The sequence below is a fragment of the Meriones unguiculatus genome, chromosome 3, assembly GCF_030254825.1.
Source record: "Meriones unguiculatus strain TT.TT164.6M chromosome 3, Bangor_MerUng_6.1, whole genome shotgun sequence".
Classification (NCBI taxonomy): Eukaryota; Metazoa; Chordata; class Mammalia; order Rodentia; family Muridae; genus Meriones; species Meriones unguiculatus.
Window position 1 is genome coordinate 48,537,813 of NC_083351.1, and position 16,052 is coordinate 48,553,864.

Genomic DNA, 16,052 nt, shown 5'->3' on the forward strand with positions numbered 1-16,052 from the left:
CAGCAGGAAAGAAGCGATCCACACAGAACCAACAAAGGCTGATTTAGGGTGTGTGGTCCTGTGAGTGCTGAGTTATCTTTAGCAATCTGCACAGTCTCTCCACGCCTCAAGCATTTCCTTATTTTTTTCCTGTTCTTTTTCTTTCTTTCTTTTCTTTTCTTTTCTTTTCTTTTCTTTTCTTTTCTTTTTTTTTGCTTTTGTTTATTGTATATGATTGTTCTGCCTGCATGTATTTGAACCCCCTATGTGCTTTGTCCATTGAGGCCAGAAGAGGGCATTGGGTCCCCTGGAACTGAGTTACAAATGGTTTGAGCCACCATGTCTCTCTGGGAAGACAGTTGAGCAGAGGCTCTTCTGACTGAGCCGTGCTTTTCCCAGAGTCTTGGAGCCTCTGATATTCCCTGGTCCAGGCCAGGAAGACACCTCCCTGGGAACTGAACAGGGTCTTCTGCAAGAGCAGCAAGTGCTCTTAACCACGTACCTATTCTCCAGTCTTTTGAGCCTCAGTGTTACCGTCACCAAAATGACAATTTCTCAAGAATTATAGGAAATGGCGACACTAGACATCCACCTCAGAGCTGTTAGCATGAGGTCGTTCAAATTTCAGCATTAGAAAGCAACATCATTGTTAGTATTTAGGCAGCCTGCTTCTGGGTTGCCTAGCAACCTATGATGTCATCATGTGTCAACCACCAGGTAGCCACACCTCGCAGGCATGGTTGCATTGCTCCTTAAAAGGTTCAACCCTCTACTTTGTCACTCTCTTGCCCTCTCATCTCTTGCCCTCTAGTCTCTTGACCTCTCACCTTTCTCTGTTGGGGTACTCCCTCCTTTCCCTATCATGTCTAGCTCTCTCCTTCTCTCTCTCTCTCTCTCTTCATCACTATCCAACAAACCCCTTTCATATAAAATCTGCTGTGCGCATCATCGATTTCCTTGGTCTTAACAATCATGTCCTTTGCCAATATGAGGTCACCTGAGACTCACAAGAGGAATCTTAATTAAATTGAAGTGGAAACTCAGTGTGGAACAGGAAATGAAGATGGCAGTACCCCACCTGGGTCCAGGTTTTAAGAAAGTGTGCATTCCCCAACAGGAAAGCTCAGAACATAGGAAAATTTAAAATAATATGCTTTTTTTAATAAAGTCGTGCAGTTATGTTTCATTTTATAAGACAGCTATTATATATGCTTACAAAATTGATTTAACATTTCAAATGAAACTGGGAAGGATTTGGGGGAGGGTGTCAAAGAGCACTGAAAACTTATTAAGCAGTAAGAACACTGCACTGTCAAGGGACAGGAGCATCGTTCAGGTGTTAAGTCTCTCTGGGAAGACAGTTGAGCAGAGGCTCTTCTGACTGAGCCGTGCTTTTCCCAGAGCCTTGGAGCCTCTGATATTCCCTGGTCCAGGCCAGGAAGACACGTCCCAGGGAGCTGCGGAAGCAAGCCGGGTCTCTCCTCCAGGTTGAGCCTCCTCACACTGTGATGGCTGCTTACCACAGCAAGAGACAAGATGGGACTCCAGGTTTCAGTGGAGAAGAGGCACGGAGTTTTGTGTTTTGTACTGACAACCCCAGCAACTCACACAGTGATCTCCTTTAGGCTTTTCAGGTTGCGTCCTACAGACAAAGAAACTAAAACTTTGAGAAACTGAATACTAGGCCGAAGTTGACTCCCTTGGTATGCAGTACTGTGAGGATTAAGAGCCAGGAAGTAACAGTCCACCACCACGCTGTACTGTTCAGCTTCCAGGTTTCAGGAGAAGTAAATTTAAACTTCATATGGCACAAAGTACTTCAAAGTGGTACACATATTTAAAGCATGGCCAGATGTATTCCTGTGTTCATTTATTTGTAGTTTCTTAATCATTGCTGTGTCCACCTTTGTTTCAGGAGGGTGTTTGTTAATGTTTGTTCTCATAAATATAAATAACCAAAGTAGTTACAAAATAAGAACATCAAAAAAAAAAAAAAAAAAGGAGCCATTGGATTTGTACATAAAAGTGATATCTTGTTCTTGTATGGCAAGCATGGAAACTGACGTGAACTGACACCATCATTAAAGAATAGGTAACAAAATTCACAGTGTTACAGGAAGCAAGGGAATACTTATATTCCATATTATGTCAATTCTATTTATAAGGGTAAAGGGTAAAGGGCAAATTTAAACACCAAGTAAGTATACAATATTTTATCATATTTATGTATTAAAGTGTACAGAAAGGAATATATCTTCAAAGGTTTCTTAATGACATATGAAAGGCTCAAGTTACTTTAAACTACATATAATACATAATCTGTTATATTCATTAGCATAAAGAAATCTAAACAGTATATTTGTTTTAATACTTTAGTTTATCTATAAGAAATAATATTCTTTGAATGATTTTATTGGTTTTCTTTTATTTCCAAATCAGGATGTGCTACTCAAGTAATTTTAATAATAACTGTTATTGAAACAGGATTCAGTACTTAGAGGGTAAGAGCGATCAGTAGATTACCTTAGGGCCCATACATCATCTGTGCCTTCACAGCCAAGTTAAAAGGTCGTTTACATACAGCTTTCCTGAGGGAGGCCACCGCTAACAGAGTCTCTGTTCTAGACTCCCTTCCAGCATCATCTGTACCTCTTCTATGGTAGCTTCATCACCGCTTGCCTTCCAAACCAATACCTATTTATTCACAGTGCTCTTTCCACTGGTCTGCAGGCTTTAGAGCAGCAGGGCTCCATCTGCCTTCTAATTCTATCTGTGGCAGACTTACTCCCACTCCCTCTTATTACTTATTCAGATATTCATTTATATATGTTTATTTTTATAATTTAATCACTATATTGTAATTGTAGCCACCTCCTTTGTCTTCTCCTGGTCCCACCCTCTCTTCCTCTACCCCCTTCCCCCTTCTCCTAGTTCACAGGAAGGGGGAGCCCTCCTCCCAGACCATCTGACCCCAGCCTATCAAGTCTGATCAGAAGTATATGAATTCTTTTCCTCTGTGGTCTGGCAAGGCTGTCCCGCCAGGAGGGGAAGTGATCAAAGAGCAGGCAGCAGAGTCCATGTCAGAGACAGCTCCTGCTCCCCTTACTAAGGAATCCACATGGAGACAGAGCTGTCTATGGGCTTTATGTCTGAGCAGAGGATCTATGTCCTCTCCATGCATGGTCCTTGGTTGGTGCATCGGTCTCTGTAGGTCCCCCATGGTCTCAGATTTTTTTTGGCTTTGTTGGTCTCCTTGTGGAGTTCCTGTTCCCTCTGGGTCCTTCTATCCTCCCCCTGCCCCTTCTTCCATAAGACTCCCTGCTCTCTGCCCAAAATCTGGCTGTGAGTCTCAGCATGTGCTTTGATTCCCCCCTGGGTGGAGTCTTTCAGAGGACATCTATGGTAGGCTCCCATCCTGTTCTCTCTCTTCAGCCACTTCAGGTGTCTATTCTATTTGCCCCTCTGAATGAGAATTAAGCATCCTACTAAGGGTCCTCCTTGTTATTTAGCTTCTTTAGGTCTGTGGATTCTATCATATGGCTAATATCCGCTTATAAGTGAGTATATAGTATGCATGTCTTTCTCAGTCTGAGTTACCTCACTCAGGGTGACCTTTTCTAGTTCCATCCATGTGCCGGCAAATTTCATGATTTCCTTGTTTTTAATAGCCGAGTAGTATTCCATTGTGTAGATGCACAACAGTTTCTTTATCCATTCTTCGGTTGAGGGACATCTAGGTTGTTTCCAGATTCTGGCTATTACTAATAAAGCTGCTATGAACATTGTTGAGCAAATGTTCTTGTTGCATGGTAGAATATCTTTCAGATATGCTCTGCAGTGGTATAGCTGGGTCTTGAGGTAGAGCTATTCCCAATTGTCTGAGAAAGTGCAAGGTTCATATCCAAAGTGGCTATACAAGTTTGCACTCCCATCAGCAATGGAGAAGAATTGCCCAAAGAGGAGCAAGAGACAGTTCAGTATCCACCTTCTCCCACAGGAAGACAACATGTCACTTGAACTGAATGGTGTATACGTATTTGCAATGTTCTTGATGGCAAAGAGGAAACAGAACCAGATCCAGGGGATGGCATTCCCAAACACAGTAGTCATTCTTTCCTAGATTTGGAATTATGGTGATTAGAGTGAGGAGGACCTACCATAGCCTCAGGTATTTGAACACTTGGTCCCCAGTTGATGGCCCTGTTTGGGGAGGTTGGGCAGCCTTGCTTGAGGACACTGTATGACACTGTAAGTCACTGTATGACACTGGGGATGGGCTTTGAGAGTTCACTCCCTTGAACCACGTCCAGTTCACTCTTGCTTTGTGCTCCTGTTCCTCCCCATTCCTGCCACTTGCTGCCATGCCTCTTGTTGTCATAAACTCCTACCCTTCCATCACAAAAAGCCAAAATAAACATTTTTATATAATTATTTTGGTTAGGGTATTTTAACACAGCAGCAGAAAAAGAACTAATACAGAGAAATACACATACATGTGTATGTACATACATATCTCTAGGTAGATATGCGTATCTCTAGCTATCTGAAGCCTAATGACTTCTTTCTTTCTCTCTGTCTTTATAAACATATATTATATACATGTATGCATGTATGTATGTATTGGATGGTGCATCACTTATAAGAAGATATTAGTTGCATAATATAGGATAGCCATACTAAAATATACAGACTTAAAGAAGCTAAACACTAATGAGGACCCTAAGGAAGATGCTTAAATCTCATTCAGAATGGCAAACAGGATAGACACCAGAAGCGGTGGAGGAGAGGAAACAGGATGGGAGCCTACTATAAAGGGTCCTCTGAAAGGCCCAGCCCAACAGGGGATCAGAGCAGATGCTGAGAATCACAGCCAAACTTTGGGCAGAGTGCAGGAAGTCTTATGGAAGAAGTAGGGGGAAAAGGACATGGCGGGGACAAGAGCCCCATAAGGAGACCAACAAAGTTAAAAAATCTGAGCCCAGGGCGTCTTGCAGAGACTGAGGTACTCAATATTTAGACTGAACCAAAATATAGTGCCAATTTTGGTGGAAAAGATGAAAAGTAGAATTTAAAATTAAACAAAAACAAGTTGAATAGCAGGTCATTTTAAGCAAAGCTATAGACTGGTGACACTGTCAGGCTTTTGTGACTGACATGTCCGAATGCTAACACAAAGATGACACCACAGTAGGTCTGGGCAGATACCCAATGCTATTTATCAAGCTTCCCAGGTGACTCAGATACAGGTGGTCCTTGGATCACACTTGACAGAACACTGATATAGTGCAGGCCATCATGGAATGGATAGGAAGTTGTCACAAAGGTTAAATGGACTACCCAGTGTCACTCGCTAGTTTGCAGTGAACCTGAAGCTGGAATAGCACCTTTGATGTTACAGCATGTTCCTCACATAGCATACCAAACATTTTTAAAATTTTGGGAAGCTATATATAAGCACTTGTAAAAGCATCCAACTTTTTCACAAGGAGAGTGTTTCCTATAAAAAGATGATCTTTCTTGGCTATCACATACAATCATTGAGAAAGTATTTCCTGTGTTTGGCTGATAAAGGGACTGAATTTTAAAGAGATTAAGATTCTTGTTCAAAATTGGACTCAATGGCTTTTTTTTTTTTAATGATGATACAAAGTTGGGTGGGTAAGGAAAGAGGTAGATCTGGGAGGAGAGGGGAGTGGTTAGTGAATGTAATAAAAATATACTGCAGGAAATTCTCACACGGCAAAGGTTTTGATCGAGAATCCCTCCCCTTTTTATTTCAGTCCTAGGACTCAATGAGTTCCAATAATTAGTGAGCCATTATTATCAGCATACATTTTAAGAAACTCTCTTAAGACTAAAAACACTGACTCAGTAAAAGTTAAAACTGGGTAAAGAAAAAAATTAAAATAAAACTGCAATTGGCCAAATGCTACTCAATTTAATATAACATATATTGAAAATTAAATAAAAATAAAAATTCATATGGTTTAACAATTTAGTTGTCAAAATTTATATGAAAATGAATAAAAATTTCAAAATTAAGTCTTTCTATAATTATTTAAAAAGATTTAGCACTAAAAATTATTTTTCAGCTATGTTGAAAAGTGCAGCAAACTGAAAATATTTTGTTAGGTGTTAAACTACTAAAAAGATAGAAGCCAACTGAACTGACAGTTCAGAAAGTATTCTTTCAACAAAATTCAGTTACACTTGAAATAGCATTTAAATACCCACACTTACAAACTTAGGAGTGGTGGAGCAAGCCTTTAATCCCAGCCCTTGGGAGGCAGAGGCAGGTGGATCTCTAAGTTCAAGATCCTACAGACATGAGTTTTGGGACAATGAGGGCTACACAGAGAAACGATGTCTCAAAAAGCAAAACAGCAAGCAAACTAACAAACAAAGCCAATGAGTCAATGGGTCAGTTGGGTTACTATACTACCCAATAAGCCACAAAGCAACAGAACTACATACATGCCCACAAGTGCTAGTTATGGGTCAGTAGTTGCCAAGGGATGACACAGTCACTCTATAAAAAGCCACACAGTTTTGTTGTATGCTGTAGACAGAGCAAAGCATACACATGGACATATATTTTCTGCTCCCATTTCTAACTTTACTATATAGTGTTTCATGTACAGATACATTAGTGACAGATGTTTTTACTTCAGAGGTGTTAAAATCCAGGCTGAACTAAATAAAATACTAAAAAATTCTAGTAAAGAAGGCCGTTGGTCTTCGCCCTGTACCCGGTTACAGCACAGCCTTACTGACCACATTGCCTTCTACTGTACCTGCCCTCATCTTAAGTAACTACTCTCAGTCATTAGTGTTTTTAAACACTGTGGGATAGAAGCATGAAGACTAAGTAAGTATTTGCAATGAAAATATCTACCCTTTACTAAAGGAGATAAAGAGAGGGCTTTATTACCACAACTTTTGTTTGACTATTCAGTCACTATACACACACACACACACACACACACACACACCACATAACACACACTGTTTTCAGGATGTCTATGGCTTCTCTCATTTTTGTTCAGAACCCACTGACTGAAGTGAGGCTCACACTTCAGTGAACCAGGCCAGTTTATGAAAGGTCCAAGCTGCACACTATGGGCTCAGCAAGGTCAGCTGGGCTAATCCCTTCACTACAAAACAGTGACTCACTGGTCACAGCAAAATTTTTTGTTCCTGGGTCTCTTTGGTGGGTCCTTTAAGGCTAGGCTCCTTTACACCTAATTTCCCTTTCCGAAGCGTGGGGGGCTAAGGGGAGGGGCAGTTAATGAATTAGCACTTGCCACATAAAGAGAAGCTTTCTGAAGCACAGAAATGCCCATTTAGAATGAACTCATGGAAACCCTCCTCAAAATGCAGTATTCTTTGTGTCAACAAAAGTCTACTTAGACAGGATAAATAGGTGAAGCCATGAATTTCCAGTCTCTTGATGCCAAATTAAATCCCACTTCTTCAAAAAGACACTGTTATTGCTGTGTCACCCTGTGAGAACTTCGTATTTGCTTTGGATCATTCTGATATGTCCTCTATTAAAGGAGACCTTCCAGGGTTTAAGTAAAGCTGTGACCATATTCAGTCTAGACTCTATCATCTTTGAGCAAATACATGAATAAAAAGCTTCTCTGAGGCACAGGCTGTAGCTTAGACCACAAAGAAAAAAAATACCAATGTTATAATAAACACAAGAAAAAAATCTAGCTTGGCATGGTAGCTTTCATGTATGATTCTAACATGAACAGACTATAGCAGGAGTGTCATGAGTTCTAGGCCAACCTGTACTACATGATGAATTCCAAGCCACTTTGAGCTGTGGCATAAGACCCTATCTCAAAAAGGTTTAAAAAAATATTTGCTTATGTGACAAGCAGATGTAATTTAAATGCTTCTTTTCAAATAGCAGGGCTAAGAATATGTAAAAGAGGAAAATAATTCAGTTTTGACCCAGAAGTATGCAAAATTATTTGTTCACAAGCGGTGGATGCTTAGTTTCTGAGAAATAATCATACAGTTCTTTGAACAGAAAGGACCCTTTATTTCCAGACAATCCCAAATAAAAATGAGAAATAGTAAATAAGGTATTAGTCACTTTTCTGTTGCAACTTATGGAAGGGTTTATTTTGGCTTATGATTCCAGAGTCCATAAAGGCAGTTAGAGCAAGAAGCTGAGAGTCCACACCTTCAACACCAACTGAAAGCAGAGATCAAACTAGTTACAGTGTGAAGGTATGAAACTCAAAAGCTTGACCCACTGGCTTCTTCTCCACCATTTCCCCAAGCAGCACCATCAACTACAGGCCAAGTGCTCAAAACCTGAGCCTATGGGTACATCTCTCACCGAAAGCACCACCCACCACAAGTGAAGCACTTTCCAGGCTTAAATTTATTACTAGCATAATATCGAAACACGAAAAAGAAAATGTACTCAACAGGATAGTTTGCCATCCAAAATGTGGTGTTTCCTTTGCACATCAAGGTTGCTACATTATCCGATGTGATCCCATTAAATTGGATATCCAGTTGAATTTAAGCAGACGAATAACAAATGTTACCTATTAGAAGAGCCATGTGCTATGTTAACAACATCCAACCAATGACAAACTGTATAGGATGGTGATCCTGAAAGATTATACTGCCTCATAGTGACACTCATAGCTGTCTCTGTATGTGTGAGCGCACACTATATTTATATACTAATGAAACTGTCTGACAGCAGACTCCTCAGAACATATCCCCATCATTAAACCACATGTTTGTATGAGCACACCATATTCCATAATTCCTATTTACTAAATTTGACAATCCGTGTATATGAGTATGTTTGTGCATGAATATGTGTATGTATCCCAGGTTCATACATATTCAGCCTATCTGTATCAGAAAATCAGAAATGATGTTTAGTTTCCGAAGATCTTGTTTAAACCCGAGAATAGAATTGTGTATCTCTAGCTATAACAGCTGCCCTGAAAGCTTCTTTCTGTAATAATGACAAGGAAAATCAATTAATGGAATTCTGAAATCCCAGTCCCTCATAGCCATAACATTCTGTAAGGTATCACAGTAAACAATGTACCCATCATGCTTCAGAAGTAGGTGTCAAGTTTTTATAGTAATGACCTTTCGTGTCATAAAACATGTACATGTCACTATAGAGCCCTTCCTATTTTTTTGTAGGGTATGAACTTGCACATATAGAAAATAATCCCAGAGCCAGGCACAATGGCACACGTCTGTAATCCTGGTATGCAGGGATGCAGGGGCAGGCAGATCTCTGTCAGTTGGAGGCCAGCTTGGTCTACAGAGCAAGTCCAGGACAGCCAAGACGACACAGTGAAACCCTGTCGCAAACCTCCCCCTACCCCACCCTATCCCACCCCCAAAAAAGTCATTCCAGGAGCTGGAGAGTTGGCTCATCAGTTAAGAACACTTGCTGCAGAAGACCCAGGTCCAGTGCCTAGAACCCAGATGGCAGCTGGAAACCATCCCCAACTCCAGTTTCAGTGGGTTCAATACCCTATTCTGGCTTCCATGAGAATCAGGGCACGAGCATGGCATGCATATACACATGAAGGCAAACTCTCATACAAATAAAATTAAAATAAAAAAAAAAAACTGACCAGTGAACTTTACATAAAGGAATAGGTTCATATAACCCTGATTCTGAATCAGAGGCTAAGAGATGTTAAAGTCATCTTTCTCAGGTCCTGGGAGCTTGTGTTGAGAAGTGAAGATTTAAACAGTGCCATCTCATTCCAAGTCTAAGCTTACACCCCCTGCTCAAGAGTGACTCCCACCTTAGTCAACACAGTAAAGAAATCTTTGCATCTTATTCCACTTAAGGACAAATGGCCTTAGCACTTGGCATCTCAGCTTGACAGGCCTGAGTCACTCTTAACTGACCTAAAATAAGAAAGAGCTCTATGTAGAACCCTCTGTCCGCACCTCAAAAAGAACTCTGTTGGACCCACGTGGTCTGGGGGTTTTGTTTCTGTTTGAATATTTCCTTGGAATAAAAATATTTGAATGGAGATGGGCAACAAGGAGTGCACAGAACTGCTGTTTAAAAGGTGCTTTCTCTTCTGACCTGAGCCTGGGGCTTGGGGCTGGGGCAGCAAAGCAGGATGTCTGCAGGGTGTCTCTCCCCAACCACCACTGACAGGGCCAAGCCAATCCAGGGACTGGCCAAACAATCAAGACTCTCATGAATGTTCCCTCAGATTCTTCTTCAAAAAGGCCCTCACAGGGATGCCACTGAGACCTGAGGACACTTGAGGTAGCTTTAATTCCCTTCCACAGAAACAGGATTTATAGCTCGTTCACCTGTGGCCAGAGAAGAGACTGTGTCTATTCCCTTCTCTGACCAGCATGACCAACTGGGAAGCCCTCCTTCCCTGCCACCCAGGTCTCCACAGGAAAATAAACTGCCAAAACTTACTTCTCAGAGATGATTCTCAATAAAGGCACCACAGCCTTTAATGGTCAACAGAACATCTTAATATGAATTACTGAGGGGGCACTAGGTCTAGAGAGAACAGACAATCAATCTACTTTTGATATGATCCCATTTCTAAGTTTTCCACCAGAAAGACCTAGGGGCTAGTCATCTTATCCTTGCAATTTTATTCATAAAATAAATAATACCCTAAGTAGTCTTAAAAATCAAATTGGCCAACTTATCCTACAGGCAAAGGTAGAAAGTCATCAGTTAAGACAGAGAGAATGTAATTTGCCTAGTATCACCCAAATAGTCAGTGCCAGAGTGTGGATCTCAGACAATCCAGCTAGTGAATAAAAGTGAGAACACACACACATGGACACACAATACTTGTGTGTAGCCTTGGCTGTCCTGTACTTGCTTTGAAGACCAGGCTGGCTTCAGACTCACCGAGATCCACCTGCCTCTGCCTCTCTGAGTGCTGGGATTATAGGTGTGCACCACCATGTCTGGCTACGACATCCTTTTTAAAACCGGTATAAAACCATTAATGCCATGCTGTTGCTAAGAAAGTTTACATGATTATAATATATGGAAGAACCAAAAAAAAAAAAAAATGCTAGCAATTCAGTTTTGAATGTCATGTGTCAAAGCCTACCACCTTGTTATAATGAGGTCAAATTCAAAGAGGCCCCATGGGAGCTTGCTACTTTCAGAGCCATAATGTTCACAGCCAGTCCCAGCAAGCCACACAAATACATGTCAGTATCCAAAACAAAGAAAACGACATAGAGTGTGTGGATGAGATTGGAGTGCAGAAAACAGAACACCTATCCAGGAAGTAACCAGATCTTGAGGGCCAGTAATTAGCATCAGAATACCAGCCTCAGACAACCCCCCAACACACTACATAAAAAAATGATACGAAGAATCAGGATAAACAGGTATTGAACCTACTCAGAAGGAAATGACTCAATTAGAGTTTTGGTCTCTTCATTTGAACAATGGAGGTAAATGGAGTGGTTTTTAAAGACCCTCTAAGCTCTGAAATTCTAAATACAGATACATGGGACAGACACTGTCTTTAAAAAATAATTCTTTGTATCATTTTTTTTAATGTAGTATATTGGGGGTTGGTCTGATGCTGGTATTTTGTTGCTAATTACTGGCCCTCAAGATCTGGTTACTTCCTGGATAAACTTATCCTTGTGTAAACCTGCCTAAAACATTATACCTGATTGGTTGATGAAAGACCTATACTTGGACAGGACAAAATGGATTAGGCATGGCTAAAGTTCCCAGGCTTTTGAGGATAGAGAATCACAGGAAACAGATGGACAGAAGGAAAGGAGGCAGGAGGATGTTATGATGAGCGTGGAGAAGGAACCATGTGGGCCAGGAGGAGGGACTCCAAGGATGGTGTGGATGGAGAAAACACCAAAATAAAAAATATAAGTATTTATAGGATTAGGGATGGAAAAAAAAGTGGCCCAGATAGAAATGGTTAAGGCAGATAGATGGCACTGGATGGGGCTGGGAGAGGGATGGTGAGGTCATTTGCCCAGCCAAGGTAAATAAGGCCAATTATAAAATCTACCAGATGTCTGTGTCTTATTATTTGTGATGGCGGGTTAAATAATACCACCATGATAATTATAGGGTTCATAATTAAAAACATTATATAGCCCAACACCAATTTTAATTTACAACAACAGTAGTGGAACCAAACTAGTGTGTAATGTCAAACTTGAAAAGCAAAAAACAGAAACCCAGGAAGTATGCACATGGAAAAAGAACCATGTGTACCTGGTCTCCTGAGAATGCTTGGGTTCATGCCTGTGGCACCATCATCCCAACCAGTTAGTGTCTGATTTTACTGCTTTGTTTGGATAACAATTTGTGTTATTGCCCTACCTATAAGATTTAGTGTTCAATTTTACTTAGAAAAACATGTTAGTATTTCCTATCACTTACCCTGAAGCCCAAACTACATAGTATGTATTGAAGGTTTCACATATCTGGTCAACATTGCATCCAGCATGTCCACTGTATACAAGTCATATATGACTGCTTTTAGCCTCTCAAGCATGATAACTATTGCTCACTATTTTCTACCCAACCAATGCCCTGACCCATGACAAACTCCTCTTCTATATCTCTCAAGAATACACTCAAGGGGCTGGAGAGATAGTTCTGTCAGTAAAGTGTTTGATGCACAAGCATGAAGACATGAGCGTGGAGCCCTGGCATCCATGTACAAGGTCCAGTGTAGTGTCACACACCTGGGGTCTCAGTGCTGAAGAGGCAGGGCTTGGAGGAAGCTTGAGCTTGCTGGCCAGCAAGGCTAGCTAATCATGAGCCCTGGGCTCAGTGAGAAACCCTGTTGAAAAATATAAGGTGAGAAAGCAATTGAGGGAGACATGTGCTGTCAAACTGTGGTCTCTCTCTCTCTCTCTCTCTCTCTCTCTCTCTCTCTCTCTGTGTGTGTGTGTGTGTGTGTGTGTGTGTGTATGTCATGCACACATGTACAGAATCTACTCAATGTTGTTTCTTCTGGAGCCCTGTCCTCCCTTTACTCAGGGTCTCTGCCCCTATCCCTTCTAACACAAGGAGCCAACTGCTTTACAGCATTTTCTTAGCCTCCTCTCCAACATAAATCTGCAATGAACTGTCCTGATTAGTCTATTTATCCCTTTGCATATTAATAGCATTCATCAGGCTCACTGAATTAAACTGAAAGGACTCCAGGGTCAGCGGCCTGTGGTTGGAGTGCAAGGTCTCCACGCCTACAGCTGAATTCCATTTTGCCACTTACAAAGAAAAAGACCTTCCACAAATTACGTGCCATATATTAACAAAGGTTCTTCAATATAAAATGGGGGCAGGGAATGAAACTTTCCCTAATCGTCGGTCCAAAACATTCAAGAGTTGTGGTGAATGTTGACTCTGGAACAAAGTACATGGATAATAATGGGTAATTCATCCTTACTGGTGACCACTGGCCACTGAAATAGATCAAAGCAGGAGAAAAAAAATGTATCCTTTATTGCCAAGAGACATGACCCCCTGCAGTTATTATACTTTATAGGCCTCCCAGGGGTCAGATGCCAATGCCAACACCTTCCCTAGGATTCCTTTCCTTTCTAAATTTTGGTTCTCCTCTCTGCTGATTGTCCTCAGTAGAAGTGTCACCACAAATAACAGAGCGGGAAAGGAAAGCACTCAAATCCTAAGACAGCTTGTGGTCAAATAAGGAAGAACACCTCCACTGCCTGAGTCACTGGGGTAGCCCACCCAAGGCATTCTTGGTAAAATGTCAAGCAGATGGAAGCCCTGAAGCTTGGGAGGGCTCTGAAACTTCACACTGGGACAAGGGATGGGGAGTCAACTACACCTTGAACAAAACATACCCTCTTTGAATAGCAGCTGGTTTTTGGATGTGACAATACCAAACTAAGGGAAAGAATGGATGACATGTGAATCCTGAGGGACATTAGAAGCAAGAGAAAGAAAAGATACAAACCTTAACAGCTTTTGCTGCCATTGGAAACATGGCATAGATGAGAGTAGGCAGTTTCAAGGAAAAATCTTCAGTGACCTCTTTCATTTTATCATTTACACTACAGCACTGAGGCCAGTACTAGGTTGAATAACTGTAGAAAGAATGTTAAGCTGACATTGCCATAGACATTTAAAATGAAATTCCCCTGGTCAATCATATCTGCAAAAATACCCGTACGTATTCATACTCTTGTTTACCATTATCATAAATTAGTGGGGCTTTATAACAACATTGGGAATCTATAAAGGAGGCGACAGTTAAGACAGAACTCACCAAGCACAATGACCACAGTCTTCAAAAGACTCATCATGGTGTCCCGATTCCTCCTGGGTCCTGAACTATGCCGAGACATTCTCATAGTCCTCTGGCGAACGTAGCCAAAGATGTGAGCATAGAGAACCACCATGACCACAAAGGTGACCAGGTTGAAAATGGCCCAGAAGACTAGGTAGGAGTCACTGTAGAGCGGTGCCATGTTAGAACAATGATCAATATCACAGATGCAGTTCCAGCCCACACTGGGTATGGCACCCATCACAATGGCCATTGTCCAGATGACTACAATCACCACAACCACGCGCCTGTTGCTCATTCGTGTGTGAAGCTGCATGCGGAAAACCGTGATGTGCCTCTCGATGGCAATAGCCAGCAGGTTGGCCACAGAGGCTGTCAGGCTGGTGTCGATGAGACCCTGCCGGAGGAGCCATGTGCTCACGGTCAGTCTCCGAGTATTAGGTCCTGTGTTGAACATCAGGTAGAAGTAGGCCAATCCAGCAAAGAAGTCTGCAGCAGCCAGGTTGGCCATCAAGTAATAAATAGGGAAATGGAAGCGGCGGTTGACATAGATGGCCACCATGACCAGTAGGTTGGCCAGCATGATGAACACGCAGACAGTGATCCCTAGCCCCATCACCAGCTTGCTCACTGTGTTCCATTCTGTAGCTAGATATTTCCCACTCCGGTTATAGAAGAAGGCGATAGACTCGTTGTAGAAGCACTGTGGTTCATTCATGGCTGTGAACTGAGAAAAAAAGATGGATGGATGCAGGAATGAATAAATGAATAGAAGAAACCACAGATCCAAATTTAAAGATGGATAAGCAGCCCTATAACATCTGTAAAGTAAATACATACATACATACATAATAAAATATAAAGCAAAGAATCTGAAAAATCTGACCCAGAATAATACCCAAACTACATACTGGTCACTTAGTACTCTAGATTAAAGATGGTGAGACAAGTAAATGACAAGGCCTCTGCTTGGTGGTCTGTGTCATTGAAGTCTACAGGAAAAACTTTAAAAAATTCTGCCTTAAAATGGCACTTAAAAAATCTTCCTTACAATACCCACTGCAGCTAACAACTTTTCAGAACTTTGCAACTGGAAAATTTGTCTTACTGAAATCTATTCTTCCCTGATATTTAGTAAACACAGGTACTTTCTAGATATGGTATCACTGGCCAATTAGTCTGCATTTCTTAGCTCAGAGAGTGTTTTGACCTGTGACAGACATTTTGTAACACAAGCTCCCACAAGGACCATCATGTCCAAAATTTCAAAGGTCATACTATGCATCAAAGATTCCTTCGCCAAAGCCAGCATGAACTGCTCACATTCCTGTGGTTAGCACAACCCACCACCAGGACTCTTCATCCCAAGAATAGCATCCATCTACCAATCTGTGACCCTTGAGAACTTTCTTCCCCCTTGGAAGGCTTAATATAAGCAGTTGATACCCGATACTGATCCACAAGAAGCAAAATATAATTAGCTTAGAAGACACATATGCCTTCCAAGGTACAGTGACATTGCTTTATAATGTATTTACTTACACTTTTTTTATTTTTATCAAAAACAGTTGGAATATATTTGCATATCATTTGTACTCATACTTCAGTCCAGAAAGTTCTGAGGTGTTTTAAATACATGCTCAGTAAGTAGTAAAGCAAAGTTAGAAAAGAAAAGAAAATGAAGAATACAATTGAGGGAATTACATATCAAGTAGAAAAAAAAAATCTCTTCCTGAGATCTGCAGCTCATTGGAGACTTCTAGA

General features: G+C 41.2%; 1 protein-coding gene across 2 annotated transcripts in view; it reads right to left on the reverse strand.

Annotated features, from left to right (window-relative positions):
- The window catches only part of Lpar1 (lysophosphatidic acid receptor 1), a 121,982-nt gene that overhangs the window by 28,631 nt on the left and 77,299 nt on the right, over window positions 1–16,052 (reverse strand). For both annotated transcript variants that reach the window (XM_021646694.2, XM_021646696.2), the window contains one exon: window positions 14,268–15,015. In XM_021646694.2, coding sequence (XP_021502369.1) covers window positions 14,268–15,015 — 748 coding nt within the window. The remainder of the gene's footprint in view (window positions 1–14,267; window positions 15,016–16,052) is intronic.